This window comes from Saimiri boliviensis, chromosome 5 (assembly GCF_048565385.1).
Source record: "Saimiri boliviensis isolate mSaiBol1 chromosome 5, mSaiBol1.pri, whole genome shotgun sequence".
NCBI classification, from domain to species: domain Eukaryota; kingdom Metazoa; phylum Chordata; class Mammalia; order Primates; family Cebidae; genus Saimiri; species Saimiri boliviensis.
The window spans coordinates 3,689,220-3,706,100 of NC_133453.1; the positions used below are offsets into that span (position 1 = coordinate 3,689,220).

At 47.6% G+C, this 16,881-nt stretch overlaps 2 protein-coding genes across 11 annotated transcripts in view; both read right to left on the bottom strand.

Moving 5' to 3' along the window:
- Positions 1–1,485, bottom strand: part of SCLY (selenocysteine lyase) — a 44,236-nt gene extending 42,751 nt beyond the window's left edge. For 2 of the 5 annotated variants that reach the window (XM_010347250.3, XM_010347247.3), the window contains exon 1: positions 1,318–1,482. In XM_010347250.3, coding sequence (XP_010345552.3) covers positions 1,318–1,412 — 95 coding nt within the window. In that variant the 5' untranslated portion in view covers positions 1,413–1,482. Of the gene's footprint in view, positions 1–1,317 lie in introns of all 5 variants that reach the window. The other 3 variants (XM_003936754.4, XM_010347246.3, XM_010347249.3) reach the window with 2 other exon arrangements.
- A 7,908-nt stretch (positions 1,486–9,393) lies between these two features.
- UBE2F (ubiquitin conjugating enzyme E2 F (putative)) overlaps positions 9,394–16,881 on the bottom strand; it is an 83,213-nt gene continuing 75,725 nt past the window's right edge. For all 6 annotated transcript variants that reach the window (XM_074398775.1, XM_074398774.1, XM_074398778.1 and 3 more), the window contains one exon: positions 9,394–13,900. In XM_074398775.1, the coding sequence (XP_074254876.1) occupies positions 13,850–13,900 (51 nt within the window). In that variant the 3' untranslated portion in view covers positions 9,394–13,849. The remainder of the gene's footprint in view (positions 13,901–16,881) is intronic.

Consider the following 16,881-nt stretch of genomic DNA (forward strand, 5'->3'; position numbering starts at 1 on the left):
GTTTGTTGAGTGACTATAGCTCTTCAATCTGCTGCTAGGTTGAACAAATCTATGCCTCGAATTTCAGATTCATATTTTACACATTCCATTGCTTCATTATTTGCTGCCTCCTTAAGGTGCTATCAATATTGGATGAGCAGGCTCAATTTTATTAGCACATAACCAAAAAATAAAAAGTCGCCGGGCGCGTTGGCTAATGCCTGTAATCCCAGCATTTTGGGAGGCCCAAGTGGGTGGATCAGAAGGTCAGGAGTTCAAGACCAGCCTGGCCAAGATGGTGAAACCCCGTCTCTACTAAAAATACAAAAATTACCCGGGCATGCTGGCGGGCGCCTATAATCCCAGCTACTCAGGAGGCTGAGGCAGAGAAATGCTTGAACCCAGGAGGCAGAGGTTGCAGTGAGCTGATATCACACCACTGCACTCCAGGCTGGGCAACAGAGCAAAACCCAGTCTCAAAAAATAAAAATAAATAAATAATAAAAAGTCTTTGGAATCTTGCTCCACTGATCCCTCAGGAATACTTTCCCAGATCCCTTCACTTTGTTCTAACCAAGGCAGAATGCCAAATGTGCGTGCTTTAGGCCTAGACTCCTCATATTCTAAGCATGGGTAGCGAATGAGCTCACAAAAAGGAAAAAGACGGATCTGGAGAGAGAAGACACACCAACAAGAAAATGCACACCCCCTGCCTCCTGCTGTTAGCAAGTGCGGACACCACGTGCTCCCTGTCTCCGCGGTGGCCATCCCGTTTCCTGCAGCTGGGCCAGTGCCTGGGACAATCCCTCTTAATTACTCCTTTCACCTGCGCCAGGGCGCCAGCTCCCCACCACCGCATCCCCTTCCCGGCGCCCACCACGGCTCCTTCCTAGACTGTCACACGATCCCCAGCTGGCTTCCCGGCTTCCTCCCCGGTCCCACGCCTACCTGCACCCCTACTTTATAGGAAGCAGCCAGAAGGACTCCCTCAAAACACACTGCCTCGCTCCCTGATCGACCTCCGAATGAACCCCGAAGTTCTGCCCGGGCTCGGGGGCTCTGCCGGGTCACCTCCAAGCCCTCTGCCCTTCGCTTCTGCTGCGCCCTCTTGCCGGGAGGCTCTGCTTCCCCAGAACCTGCAAACCTCACCCCTGGAAGTCACTGGAGTTTCGGCCCCAAAGTCACCTCTCCGGGGGTCAATTCCCGGGCTCCTCGAAGCTCGCATCCCTGACTTAGGGCCGACCTCGCGGACACACCCGCGCCGGACGCCCCCGCGCGAGAGCGGCTACCGGCCGGCCGCCCCCTCCGTCCCCTCCGTCCCCTTCTGACGGCGCGCACCTCTCCGGCGAGTTGTGTTTTCCGCAGCCGCGGGGCTGACTCGCCCTGCCAGCCGGCGCTTCCCTTCCCGGCGCCGCAGCCGCCTCCATCTCCATCCCCTCCCGCCGAGGCAGAGGCTCAGCTTTCTTGCAGTTGAACCTGAGGGCCGTGGAGGAGGCGGGGCCGCGACGCCCGGGCGCGCCCGGATTGGCTGAGCGAAGCACCCGCCACTCGCCAACCCGCCCACTTCACAGGACAGCCGGGGGAGGCGGGGCTGCGCGGGGTCAGGTGACAGGAGGGGGCGGGGCCCGGGGCGCCACAAAGCGTCCCGCGAACTGCGCGCCGGGAGCCACGTCTCCGCGGATCCTCGGTCCTTCACTTCCGGGGGAGCCCCGTGACCTTCGCTCTTCCGAGCAGGCCTGCTGTCTGGCGGCGGCCAGCTAGTCATCTCGGGAGCCGGCGGGACCCGAGCTGGACCTGAGGAGCCCGGGCGGCGGGCAGTCCTGCGGGTGCCTCCCTCTGGCCGCCTGCGCGCCGGTCCGTGCGCTCCTGCGAGATCCCTCCGGCCGCCCCGGACAGCGATGAGCAGGTCTGCGGGAGCCTGCGCGTCTGTGGTCGGAGCAGCTCCCCAGGGACGGGGATGGCGTCAAGTTAGACTCAGGCATCGAGGATGGAGGCCAATGATGAGATAGGGACTCAAGCAGTGGGCGTGGAAACGCAGGAAAGATTCATTCAAGATCTGTTTAGGCCGTAAAATAGGCAGGAATTGGGGCCACGAGGGACAGGAAGGAGGCAAGGCTTACCCAGGTGACAAGGAAGATGTTAGTGCCTTTTTCTGGGGTAAGAGGGAACACGGGAGGGGAAACACGGTGGGGTGAGCTCTGGACATGTTGAGTTGTCTGCGAGACAGTCAAGTGGAAACATCCATCATTCAGGCGTCCCACCAACCATTCAGAAAAGTCCGTTGTGAAAGTGGTAAAAATGAGCAAAAATCCCTGAACTCTCATGAAGCCATCCTACCACCACCACCCTTTTTTTTTTTTTTTTTTTGCTTAATAGTGACTAACTTTAATTGAGCCTTGAACTATGCCTGGAAGTGTTCTAAGTACTTTTCTTGTGTTTACTAATTTAACCCTGATGATTAACCCAGTCCGCAGGTATCTTACATATGAGGAATCCACGATACAGAAAGGCATCTTGCTCAAGTTCACACAAGTGGTGGTGGAGCCAGAATTCGAATTCAAGCATGCTTTGCCAAGAGGTTGAATTTTAATTGGCTTTTCATGGCATTTCTCTATTTTATGTCCTGTTGGGGTCCCGAATAACTGGACTTTTCCAGCTCAGCAAATCTGCACATTTCTAGACTCAATCTCTCCCATTCTTGCCTTTGAACACAGCTCATTTCTTGCCAAATGCAGCCAATAGCAAAGGACCCACCAACATTTAAGAAGCAAATGGTGCTGGGTGCGGTAGCTCAGGCCTGTAATCAGCACTATTGGAGGCCGAGGCAGGTGGATCATCTGAGGTCGGGAGTTCGAGACCAGCCTGACCAACATGGAGAAACCCCGTCTCTACTAAAAATACAAAGTTAGCTGGGCATGGTGGTGCATGCCTGTAATCCCAGCTACTCGGGAGGCTGAGGCAAGAGAATCGCTTGAGCCTGGGAGGTGGAGGTTGCGGTGAGCCAAGATCACACTACTGCACTCCAGCTGGGTGACAGTGAAACTCCGTCTCAAAAAAAAAAAAAAAAAAAAAGCAAATGGATGCACAGGAGCCTAAGAACAGTCAAAAGAGAAGGAAAGGAAAGGGAATTGTGAAGGAATGTCAAAAGAAGTCAAGAGGACAGATAACAGTGTAATGTGAGGCTGAGAGGCAGTCCGAAGTCTGCTGCACATAACAGCAGGCACTGATACACCAGTGAGAGAATTCTCAGTCTTGGGAAAGCAGGAAGTTAGTGCAAAGATGGGTATGAAAGAATGAAGAATGCAGTCAACTCTCAAAACAGTTGAAAAGACAAGTTACAAAGGTGTATAAGATTAAGGTCAGGCTGGGAGCACAGTGGCTCATGCCTGTCCTAGCATTTTGAGAGACCAAGGCGGGGCAGATCACCTAAGGTTAGGGGTTTGAGACCAGCCTGGCCAACATGGCAAAACCCCCGTCTCTACTAAAAGTACAAATATTAGCTGGGTGTGGTGGCGCATGCTTGTAATCCCAGCTACACGGGAGGGTGAGGCAGGAGAATCGCTTGGGAGGCGGAGGTTGCAGTGAAGCTGAAACTATGCCACTGCACTCTTGCCTGGGTGACAGAGTGAGACTGTGTCTCAAAAAAAAATAGGATTTAGGGCAAATAGAGACTGAACATGTTCATAGGCTAAAGGGAAGTAGCTAACAGGACATGCAAGAAGAGCCGAAGTCCTGGAGGACAGGGGTGAAGGTAAGAGCGAAGGTGACTAGGGAAGGTGATAGGTAGGGGAGAGTTCATTCTCTACATCTGTTTGGAAGGCTGTAAGGATGGGAGTGTAAGGACAGCGGACGAGGTGATGATTCCTCTCGAGTACTCCTTGGGCCACTTAGGCAGAAATAAGGTTTGTGTTTCCAGAAGGACATAGTGCAGTGGTGGAGTCAGACAAGATAGTGTCCAGCATGGCTGGTGATACCCAGAAAGGACTGAGTACAAACACACAGAGGCGCAGGTGCCGAGGAAGCCCAGCTGAAAACAGTTCAGGGTGCAACATGCAGCAGCGGCTGCCACCATTCCAAGCATACTGGTCACACATGCAACAGTGACCTACCAGGATGTCTCTAATACAAATACAAGGGCCTCATAGTGGCCAAACACTTGAGGAATGCCATCTCCATGAAGATAGCAAGCACACCAAATAGAATTCTCACCTAAGGGGAAAAGTTAATAGAGCTATCAGAGTTAAGTCTCCAATACAGCAAGATCTTGATGGATATTTTATTTTTTAAAAAAAGGCAGTCATGAAACAAGAACAAACAATGAAAAGAGATACTAGACATTAAAACTAAGACTTGAAGTTTAAAAACTCAACAGAGCAAGGGCCGGGTGTGGTGGCTCAGGCCTGTAATCCAAGCACTTTGGAGGCCAAGGTGGGCGGATCACCTGAGGTCGGGAGTTCAGAGCAGCCTGATCAACATGGTGAAACCCCGTCTTAAAAAAAAAAACAACAAAAAAAAAAACCTCAACAGAGTTATCAGGGGTGTCAGGGAGGACAGAATGCATAGGCAGAGAGCAGAATTTTTAGGGCAATTAACTATTTGTATACTATAATGGTGGACACATGTAATATATTTACCAAAATTCACAGAAAATCAACACCAAGGATGAATCCTAATGTAAACTATGGACTATGGGCGATGATGATGTGTCAATGAAGGTTAATCAGTTGTTAACAAATATACCACAGTGGATGTTGAGAATGGGGGAGGTGTGTGTGTACAGGCAGGGGATATACGGTAACTGCTTAATTTTCAAATGAACCTAAAACTCCTCTAAAAAATAAGGTTTACTGGTTTTTAGAACCCCTCAATAGGTGGGTTGAAGAGCAGAAGAGGTATAGCTGAGGAGTGAATTCGTGAACTAACTGCCTAGCCCTAGGAATTCTCCGATTATTGCTCAGAAGGATAGAGATGGAAAATATGAAAACCATCCATCGGACATGGTGATTCTCAAGCAGGGGTAATTTTTCCTTCCAAGGGTCCTTTGGTAGTGTCTAGAGACAATTTTGGTTGCCGTTAACAGGAGCAGCGGTGCTTCTGGGTTGTTGTGAGCAGAGGCTATTTATACTACTGAGCATCCCCATAACAAATTAGCCCCAAATGTCAACAGCGCCAAGGGGGAAGAGACCCTGATGTGGTTCCACATTTCCATTTGGTGTCATTTCCTCTGCCAGAGGACTTTGTAGTGCCAGTCTGCTGATGCTTCCTTCAGCTTTTGTACACGTGAAAACAGTCATTATTTTGCCTTCATATTTGACGTTCCATAGATCTAGAAATCTAGCACTTACGATGATTTTAGTTTCCTCATCTAGCTTCTTTTATGGTTTCATTCTGTTTCCTTTTCACTTTGGCCTATTGCCTACTTAGGGCTTTTTAATTTTATTTACTGCATTTTCCTAAACATGTGGATTTTTCTTCCCTAAAAGATTTTTTTGATCCTACACTTCATTTCCAAAATCATGTTTATCCTTAGACTCTCCTGGATATTATTTCTTTTCTGCAGCATTTTTGCACAGTATTATTTACTCAGGCAAAGCAAGCTCTGCTCAGCCTTAGCGTCTGCCAGCTGACAAAAGGGCAGTTACCTCACCCGGGTGGTGCCAGCCACCATCCTCAGTTATGCCTGGGGTGGCCAGGGCACCCAGCTCCTGGCTGACTGCCATAAGCAGGCTTGCAGCTGGTGTGCTGGGCTCTTAAGCTACTACATATTTACTCAGCAGCCAATAATCACATTGTAGTAACCTAGTCAGTTACTGCAGCTGGCTAAGGCCTGTACTCCAGATGCTGACTCCTGGGAGAGGCAGGAATACATGTATGAGTAAGCGCAGTCCACACTCTTGGTGCTTCTGGAAGCCTGGGAAAGACGAGGACACACAGAAAGTGTTTGTCCACCTGTAAGAGCAGCAATAACTTCATAGCAGTGGCACTATAGGAACTAAATCTTGAAGGAGTCCCAAGAGGGAGGCTGAGTGTCTTGGAAGCCTTATCTAGAGCATGACAGCACTACTTTGAGGCCAGGATCTTCAGGGCAGTGGCTGGCAGGATTCACAGGGGCCCAGTCACAATGGGCTCTGTATGCCAGGCACAGGAGTGTTTATTCTGAAGGCAAGAGGAAGATGTGGCAGGGTCAAAAAGTGTTTAATAAATCTCTCTGGCAGTGAAGTGGAGAGGATGTGAGGAGGCCATCCCCATGGGTTTCAGTCTCACCTGGATGTCTGGCCAGCTCTTCCACACCCACTGCCCATCCTACACTGACAATGGTTTCTGTCACATGCCACTGTGATTGGTGTGGCAGAGCCGCAGCCAAGTGAATGAGATCCATGGAGTCACTAGACTCCACCTGTTTCTCCTGTACTATCTGGAGCTCCTTACCACAGCATTACACCCAGGGAGACAGATTTTCTTTCCAGACTACCAACTTGAGGCGGAAACCTCTTAAGAATAGGAAACAAGGCTACTGACCCACAGGGCTGCGCCCAGCTACAGCTCCTCCGCCTCACCATGGTTAGGAGAGGAAAGAAGGGCATGGGGGAAGAGGAATTGAGGCGGGAATACATATTTTTAGAAAGGGAGATCTGGTAATATCACTGACTGGTTTGAGACAAAGTAATCTTCCAAGATTAGGCATCAGGAATGACATAGGAGTGATGAGTTGCTAGGAAGTCATGAGGTTGGACGCGGAGGTGATGAAAACCCAACACTGAAAAATACAACAAATACAGAGGCGGCCTTGTAGGCCACAAGAGCATCACCTGGGCATCACCTTATCAGAGCAGGGGAAACACCCACACATGAACTGTGGACCAGGGGCTCAAGGAAGAGACAAAATGGAAGTGCTAAGCCGCTACACTGCTATAGAAGTCTCTCCTGGTTACTGGTGCCTCCCTGTCAAGTATTTACCCCAGTCGGCTGTGCATGGAGCCCCTGTTCACAGGTGTTCTCTTCTCCAGCACAGGAAACTCTTGGGGCAGGCACTGTCATTTCCAGCTGGCCCTGACATAAGCTAGGAAAAAAAAAAAAAAAAAAGCAGTGAATACCCTGGAAGAACTCCGGCTCAGTGAACTTGCCAATGAGAATGAACAAGCCCTAAGCTGAATTTTCTGAAGAGATCATTCAGTTCTTTATATAACTCAGTGTGAACAAATAGATATTAACAATGCAGGGTCCCCAATTTGCCATCAGTGGGTTTCTTAAAGAACTTTATCTTTTCTAACCACAATTCTTTCCATAAATAAATTCCAGTTACCCATGGAAACCTGAGGTAAGAGAGGTAGTGTAGATAGGCGATATAGACGCCGCTGAATCAGCCCCTCTCAGCTGTTTGGTATTTTTTATTTTAGGCAGGGCTATAGGAGGGTGGAACGAGGGGAATGACAGGTTTATCTCATTTTTCAAATTATTCTTTGGCAAAGAAAAAGTTAAACATTTTACTAAGACTATGTATCAACGTTTTACTAGACTTATTTTATAAAGAATAGTGAACGTGAGAGAGATCCAAGATGGCTGATCACTAGCAGCTCGGGATTGTAGCTCCCAGTGAAAGCGCAAAGAATGAGAGGACGCCACACCTTCACATGAATTCTTGTTGCTCACGCACCAGGAGATTCCCATCGGAGGAGCCCCATGGGTCGCCAGTGCGACTCTTGTGACAGGCGAGGCGGTTTTGCCGGCGCCTCGGAGCGTCGGTTCTTGGTGCAGAGTCAGAAAAGCACCATCCATCTTAACGCCGCTGATTTGGTCGGCTCAGTGGGTTGCTCAGATTTCGGCACTGAGAATCAATAAGTTGGACGTCCACTCAGAAACCCAATTACAAAGACGGTAATTATAAAGACCACAGATGGATAAATCTACAACGAAGGGAAGAAAACAGCCAAAAAAGGCTGAGAATACCCAAGATCAGAACGCCTCTCCCTCAGCAGTGGGTCCCAGTTCCTCATCAGCAACAGAACAAGGCTTGATGGAGAACGAGTGTGTTCCAATTACAGAAGCAGGCTTCAAAACGTGGATAGTAAGAAACTTCTGTGAATTAAAAGAACTTGTTCTAACCCAATCGAAAGAAACTAAGAACTTTGAAAAAAGGTTTGACGAAATGTTAACAAGAATACAAAATTTAGAGAGGAAAATAAGTGAATTGATGGAGCTGAAAAACACAATACAAGAACTATGTGAAGTATGCACAAGTTTTAACAGCCGAATTGATCAAGCAGAAGAAAGGATATCAGAGGTCGAAGACCAACTCAATGAAATAAAACAAGAAGACAAGATTAGAGAAAAAAGGATAAAAAGGAACGAGCAAAGTCTCCAAGAAATATGGGACTATGTGAAAAGACCTACTCTACGCTTGATAGGTGTACCTGAATGTGACGAAGAGAATGAATCCAAGCTGGAAAATATGCTTCAGGATATTATTCAGGAAAATTTTCCCAACCTAGTAAGGCAGGATAATATTCAACTCCAGGTAATACAGAGAACACCACAAAGATACTCCTCAAGAAGAGCAACTCCAAGGCACATAATCTTCAGATTCACCAGGGTTGAAATGAAGGAGAAAATACTAAGGGCAGCCAGAGAGAAAGGTCAGGTTACCCACAAAGGGAAGCCTATCAGACTTACAGCAGATCTCTCAGCAGAAACCCTACAAGCCAGAAGAGAGTGGGGACCAACATTCAACATCCTTAAAGAAAAGAACTTTCAACCAAGAATTTCACATCCAGCCAAACTAAGCTTCATAAGTGATGGAAAAATAAAGTTTTTTGTGAACAAGCAAGCACTCAGAGAATTCATCACCACCAGGCCTGCTTTACAAGAGCTTCTGAAAGAACCACTACACATAGAAAGGAACAAACAGTATCAGCCTTTCTAAAAAATACCAAAAAGTAAAGAGCATCAATATAATGAAGAATTTACATCAACGAATGGGCAAAATAGTCAGCTAATATTAAATGGCAGTATTAAACTCACATATATCATTATTAACTCTAAATTTAAATTGACTAAATCCCCCAATCCAAAGACAGACAGGCAATTTGGATAAAAAACTAAAACCCATCAGTATGCTGCATCCAGACCCATCTCACATTCAAGGATACACGAAGACTCAAAACAAGGGATGGAGAAAGATTTACCAACCAGAGAGCTAAAATAAATAAATAAAAAGCAGAAGTTACAATAATTGCCTCTGATAAAATAGTCGTTAAAACAACAAAGGTCAAAAGAAGCAAAGAAGGACATTATATAATGATAAATGGATCAATGCAACAACAAGAAGAGCTAAAGATCCTAAAATATATACGCACCCAATACAGGAATACCCAGACATACAAGACTAATAAAGAGACTTAGACTCACACACAATAATAGTGGGAGACTTCAACATTACTATTAGACAGATCAATGAGACAGAAAATTAACAACGACATCCAGGACTTGAACTCAGATCTGGAACAAGTAAACGTAATGAACATTTATAGAACTTTCCACTTTAAATACACAAAATATACACTCTTATCAGTACCACATCATATCAACTTAGAAGTTTAAACGAAATGTTGGTTGGCTCCTTGTTTGTTTTTCTCTTCCCTCATTTTCTTTCATGTCTCCATTATTATATAGGCATACCCATATTTAGACTGCATCCTAGCCCAGACAATAAAGCAATACCCCCATTCTCTCTCCCTCTTCCTCTTTCTTCCTCTTCTTTATTCTTTTTATTATTTTTTTCTCAAAAAAAAAAAAAAAATAGTGAACGTGTAGCAAACTTGAATTTCCAAAGTTAAACATGGATCAAAGTGAAGGACAGACATGGTGGTACACACCTATAATCCCAGCACTTGGGGAGGCAAAGGCAGGCAGATTGCTTGAGCTCCAGAGTTTGGGACGAGCCTGGCCAAGATGGTAAAACCCTATCTCTACCAAAAATACAAAAAATTAGCTGGGAATGGTGGCACATGCCTGTGGTCCCAGGTTGAGGTGGGAGGACTGCTTGAGCCCAGGAGGTAGAGGTTGTGGTGAGCTAAGATTGCACCACTGTACTCTGGCTCCAGCCTGGGTGACAAAGTAAGACCCCACCTCAAAAAAAGAAAATGAAAACAATCTTGAATTGGTGGTTTACATCTTCTTGTTGGAATTCTTTTTTTTTTTTTTTTTTAGACGGAGTTTCGCTCTTGTTACCCAGGCTGGAGTGCAATGGAGCGATCTCGGCTCACCGCAACCTCCGCCTCCTGGGTTCAAGCAATTCTCCTGCCTCAGCCTCCTGAGTAGCTGGGATTACAGGCACACGCCACCACGCCCAGCTTATTTTTTGTATTTTTTTAGTAGAAACGGGGTTTCACCATGTTGACCAGGATGGTCTCGATCTCTTGACCTCGTGATCCACCCGCCTCGGCCTCCCAAAGTGCTGGGATTACAGGATTGAGCCACCGAGCCCGGCCTGGAATTCTTACATGAAAAAAAATCTGCTTGATTATCGGCAAAAAGGGTGATGTTAAACAGGAATATGTGACTTACTTTGAAAATCTCTTAGGGAGTAAGAAAGTTCTACTTAACAAAGGTAAATCAGAATGCACCAGTAGTGCCATGGGTTTTACAGAAGAAACTGGAACTGATTTTTCACAGTAGTTCTTGAAATAATTGGGGTGGGAAGTGGCAGCAGAGCAACCCCATGGAACAGCAAGTGGCATTTGTTCACTGAAGACTGTGACAAGAGTTTTGTGATCAGCACTGCCTGGGAGTTCGCCCTCTGGGATTTTTCTTTCTTTATGGGTCTAGAATCCAGCAGAAGGCTTATTCAATGTTTCTGCTGCCGTAAGATAAATACATGCTGGGTCTGTCACCAGATGGCCTGTGAATGGGCTAGGACTCTGTTGAGACTGGCCTAGCTATGAACACTGTTGTTCTGTACCCTACAAGGTCTTTCCAGACAAGCGTGCAAGAACTAAGGACAGAGTAGAATATGCACAGTGCTTTGAATCGTGTAAAGTGCCAAATACTAAGGTACATGATCCTTCAGAATGCATTCACCATGTTTTAGCTCCTGAGCAGCCTCTCAGGCTTCCAGAGCTTAGAGACGAGGGCAGGTGAAGACACTGGTTCCCTGTGGTCTGTGCTCGGCAAATAAAGCTGGTGAAAACACAGACGAGCAGCTACAGGAGAAAAGGGGCACAACTGAGATCCATTTTCAATATCTCAGTAACACTCTTGCCTCGGCTCCTTAGTAGAAAGACTACAAAGGGGTAGTCACCTGTTGGTAGGTTATTTAGGGGAAGATCAGAGGTAAGAGGTGAGCTTTCTTCTGAGAGGTTTACCCTGGACGTGTTTCCTTCTAGGAGTGCTTGAAAACCATGCAGCTTACGCATCAAATTCTAAGCAATAGTCAGGAGGATTCTCGAGTACAGCCAAGAACCAGGATTCAGGAAGCAAAGGTTTTGGATGTCCAACTAGATGTCAGAGCTGCCCAAGAGCTTCACTTCCCCAAGGGCCTGCCCACTCCCACCTATTTCCAGGACTGGCCTTTTGGCCGAGTCTAGGGATTTTCATCCCCTGGCAAATCAGAAATCACTAACTAGTACCCGGTTGGGGGCATATGAACTGGAGCCAGAAATGTGACTTTGGCCTGTGAAAGAGGGAAGAAAATGCCAAGAAGCCAGGTCTCAAAGGCAACTGGGCCCCACAGTCACCCAACAAGTCCCATGGGCCCCACTGGCCAAGCACCCAGGACAACACCAGCTGCTTACTGTGATGGGCCACATCTGGGTGTGCTCTTAAGATGGGGTGTGTGTGTAAAATATCTCTGGGGGATTTCCACTGGACAGAATGGGATGATTCAGTTATCTGGACATTTTAAAAGACTTGCTTACTCCCTGATAATAAGCAAAGTGTTTTTCTACTGTGCAAATACTTTGATGTCAGAATAATTGATATTACTACTTCCAGTGTGGTCCGGGGGGACAATGTCTTTCATGTATGCTGCATAAATGTCTCCACTGGACAGCAGGTGCTGGCCTCATTTCTCCCACAGAAGTGCTCTTCTGAAAAATCCTGCATCAACACCTGCACCACCAGCTGGGAAGCTCCAGGCAGCCAGAACTACTACTATGGGATGTGCCCTGACTTGGGCCTGGGACTGGCACCAGGCAGAGAACCTCATTTCCTGGGTCATGGGGCAGGAATTAGCTGCTGGCTCCTGCCCTGCCTAGAGGATGCCTAGTGCTCAGTTGGCAAGAGGAAAAGCGTGAAGCTGAAGTTCTTCTCTCTCCTAGGCCCTGAGAGGTGGGGATTAATGTGTCTCCTGGACAAGCCCGAGCTCCTCAGATGCCATCATTCTCTCTATCCAATCTCACTCTTCCTGCTGTGTGGCCCATTAGCCAGGGGCCACCCTCAAGTGTAACAAGTGCAAACAGGAAACAAGGCCTACCTTCCTCACCTGCTGGGTCTCTGTGACAGACTGCTCTCACAATCAGAGATTCTATAAATTAAGAAAAACAAACCAAACCCAGAAAATGGCAGACGCGGAAATCCAGAGGTCTAAGGAAGCTGGCAGTTAAATTTGAGAGTGTTAAGCAGGCAGAAAATGAAACTAGAGAGACATTTATTTTGCGTTTGATTTCTCTAGTTCAAATGTCTACATGCTGGAGTAAATCCACTTGCCTCTCTTCGGGGCTCTTCCTTTGCAATACGTTAACTTGGCTAAGGATGGTGTATGCCACTGTTAACTCCTGGTCCTCCAAGGCCTAGGAGGCTTACCTCCAGGCAGGGCCCGGAGCCACAGCAAACTCAGAAGGCCACAGGTACAGTCTCAGTGGCATCAGACGTTGGGCTGATTCCTGAGGCATCACTCCTGTCTCCTAAGACAGCAGAGTCTGGCGCTGTGATAAGGAGCTACCAGCTCACAATCACATGACCACTGCAGAAACATCAATGCCAGCTGGTCCAGACTCCAGCCAGTTTCCTCTGGGCAGCATGTTAGAATGGGCTCCCTGCCTTTTTGTTTTTATCATCCAAATCTAGCTTCAAAGGGCTCCAAAATGTCCTTGACACATCTGGACCTGAAAAAGCGAGCTGATTTTTAAGAGATTCTCATTGCATTTGGACAAAATGAATAATGTGCCTTTCATATTTTCTTTGTATTTCTCAACAGTTGCTTGACTCAACATCTTTCTGTCTGCTCTATACAATGAAAATACAAACTAAATGAGAATAGAAAAAATAATTAAAGCATTAAATTGTACAAATTACAAATCTGTTCCAAAATATACTTACATTAAATAAAATATGCATTTCAATAAGAGATCTACAGTGAATGACTATGCATTCTGGGAAGCTTCACAACATCTAGGCAGGGCCAACATTCGTGAAAGAAGCTAAGAGATTTTGCATCCAATCACAGTTTGTAGTGGGTATCTTATTGCCAATCTGCAAGTTACACGGAACACATCATTAGCATCGCTTGTGCAGAAAACCAATTTTGTTGGGGAAAAGGGAAAGCAAGCTCTGGCCTCAATTTTGAGTTCATTACAACTTCTTAAGAATTTCACCAATAGCCTATACAGTACAAGTTCAAAAAAGTAAACATGTTAAGGTAAGCAGACAACTCTTCAGAAGCCCAAACACATTTTCTTGCTGTATTTATGTTGAATTCTCCATCTACAATTAGCAGTCGTGAAGATGGTCTTCTTCAGGGCAACATGGTCACAGGACTGGGGCAATCCAGGGGACTGAGAGGAAGCGTGAGGACGGGAGAGGGGGCTACCTCCTGCTGTTTCACGTGAGAGACAAACTGTAACACAGTCCATGGGCCTGCAATCGTCCCCTTTTATCATCTGGCATAACGCTTGATGTAGTCGTCCACTTTATTCCGGAAGTCCTCCTGTGGAGTGAGAGCATCAGGGACAGAAAGAAGAACAGGAAGAGTGAGTGAGTGAGTGAGTGAGTGACGCAGCGCTTCAGGGACGAGTCAGATCTACCAGCACCAAGGCCCCCTGTGGTCGCCAAGGTGGTGGAAGGACCAGGATCTTGCTGAGTCCGAGTGCCATTTCACCACGATTCGGGTGCCTATTGCATGCAAGATGCAGTGCTGGGTATGCTGAGGGGAGCGTGCAGAAGACCTGAGTGGGAGGGACCCTAAGGGAGCATCTATCACTCCTCATTTTTCAGAAAGGGAAAGTGGAGCACAGAAAAGTGTAGGCAAGGTCACAAAGCCAATACTCCTTTGGCCACAATGGGTTTGAGCCACAGATGCTGCTCTCCAGAAGACCCTCGTTTCTAGATTTGTCTTCCTGGAATGATTTCCCTGGACCTTGCTACCTATTTAAAATATGCCTGCTCTTCGCAGCCCATGTACAGCCCCCAACCTAAAGATAGCTACCCTGCTCAGAAGAGAGCTGGTGTGCTGCAGAGGTCCGTCCTCATGCATTTTTGAATAGTGCAGGCAGCCAGTGACCAAAGGCGGTGTGGACTTAGGAATCACCCCAGGCAAGTGTAGATGAGATGAACTTTTCAGATCTGGGTCACTGTCCCAGGTTTGTCCCTGGATCTGGTCTCCCCAAGGTTAGAAGTGAAATCCCATGGGATTGCATATGCCTTAAGAGTGACTAGGAGCTCTTAACCCTCTCACTCCTACAACACAGCTGCTGGGTCCCAGATGTCCCTGCAGGATCACACTGTTTCAATCCTAACAATGCCATGCAGCTCCCACTACACAGGGAATACAGTACAGTTATCAGAGTTCTTAGTGGGCATGAGTTCCATTTCCTCAGCTATGCCTCAGTCCTCCTGTCTAAGCCTCAGTTTAGCCTGCCTGCTGATTCCACTGTGTAATCCTGACACCTGGTAACGTGCAGGGCACACTCTGGCACTCGATGTACATCTCGCTGCTGCCATAATGCCCTCTTGCAGGGGAGATCCTGCCTGGAGCATGGTCCTGGCCAGCTGGGCACCAGGTGCTTGCCCTCCTGCCATACCCTTAATTAGCATGGCGACCATTTCCAGGGCGGGCAAGTTCACAATTTGAGGCTATGGATATGGTCCCATGAATTGCTCTGGTCTCAGGGTGAGAAAGTGGAGTGCTCTGAGTCTATCCAGGTGCCTCTGCCCTGCCGACTGCCCTATTTGTCTACAGGATAGCGTTTGGAGCCTCACACATGAGCCTTTACCCCACAACAAAGGGAGGTGTGCAGAAACTCTGCCTGCCCTTTTACAAAACCTTCTCAAGGCTATTTCTACAGTCCCCAGAGCCAGACAATACTGTTGAGGAAGGAGACCCAGGCATCTGGGATCACTTCCCCCTTGACTTCCACGCTACATTTCAATAGAAGAAAAGGCCGGCTGAGGGGTGCCTCCTAAATCACCTTCCTATAAGCTAGAAGGCATGGTATGGGGGAATCTCTCCAGAAGACACTGTTTTTACTTAAACAAGATCAAACCTCCACTCCACTCCTCCATCAGGAGACCAGAAACCTTTCACATGTAATTCCTAAAACTGTAAACCTAAGACCCTTTCATATGTGATTTCTTTTTTTTTTTTTGAGACGGAGTTTCGCTCTTGTCACCCAGGCTGGAGTGCAATGGCGCGATCTCGGCTCACCGCAACCTCCGCCTCCTGGGTTCAGGCAATTCTCCTGCCTCAGCCTCCTGAGTAGCTGGGATTACAGGCACGTGCCACCATGCCCAGCTAATTTTTTGTATTTTTAGTAGAGACGGGGTTTCACCATGTTGACCAGGTTGGTCTCGATCTCTTGACCTTGTGATCCACCCGCCTCGGCCTCCCAAAGTGCTGGGATTACAGGCTTGAGCCACCGCGCCCGGCCTCATATGTGATTTCTAAAGCTGTAAACCCAAGACCCTTTCACTTGTAATTACAAGTGTAAACCCAAGGCTGTAAACCTAAGATCCTTTCATGTGTAATATCTAGAGTGTAAGCCTATATAAAGGCAGAGCTTCTCTTTGTTAGGGGAGTTTGGCGATGTGGACAAAACATAAAGCCTTGCTCCTGGGACGTAATAAAAAAACCCCTTCGGCCACTCCTGCTTCACTGTCAGTTCACAAGCTTACAGGCTGTGAAATGAAGACCCCATAAACGCTCCTGCCTCTCCACATTCTGGAGGACAAAAGACGCCCTGTACTCATAGTCCCCCTGCTCACCTCACCCAGCACAGAGCCCAGCATCCATGCCTGCAGCAGGCCCCATGCTCCAGCCTCTGCTGCCTCCCTCCTCCTCTCCTCCCCCAAGATACACGAAGCACAGGGCCGAAGTGAAACCACAGACTCTGGACCAGATCGAGGCGGTCCAGTCCTGGGATTTGCCCCCAAAGGGCTACTCAGTGATGGCCAATCTCAGCTTCTTGGTGGCTGTGTTCTCAGCAGCAAAATGGGGATCTTAATGGTACCCGCCCCCACAGGGCTGTTGTGAGAAACAAGTCCACTCTGTGCCAAGTGCAAGGAGCGTGCCTGGCTCCTGCTATTCCATCCCTCTGACCTGCACCAGTCATAATGGCCTCATTTCTCTGCCCTGAGCTCCACAGCACATTCCTGCCTCAGGGCCTTTGCACTGGCAGCTGAGGCTTTCTGGAGTGCCCCTCCCTCACCATCCTACCCTCCGTGACCTGCTCTCCACCTTATATTCTGTGTTTGTTCACCTATTTTTAAAAATTTTACTTATTATTATTACTTTTTGAAATGGAATTTTGCTCTCGTTGCCCAGGCAGAAGCACAATAGCATGATCTTGGCTCACTGCAACCTCCGCCTCTTGGGTTCAATCGATTCTCCTGCCTCAGCCTCCCAAGTAGCTGGAATTACAGGTGCCTGACACCATGCTAGGCTAATTTATGTATCTTTAGTAGAGATGAGTT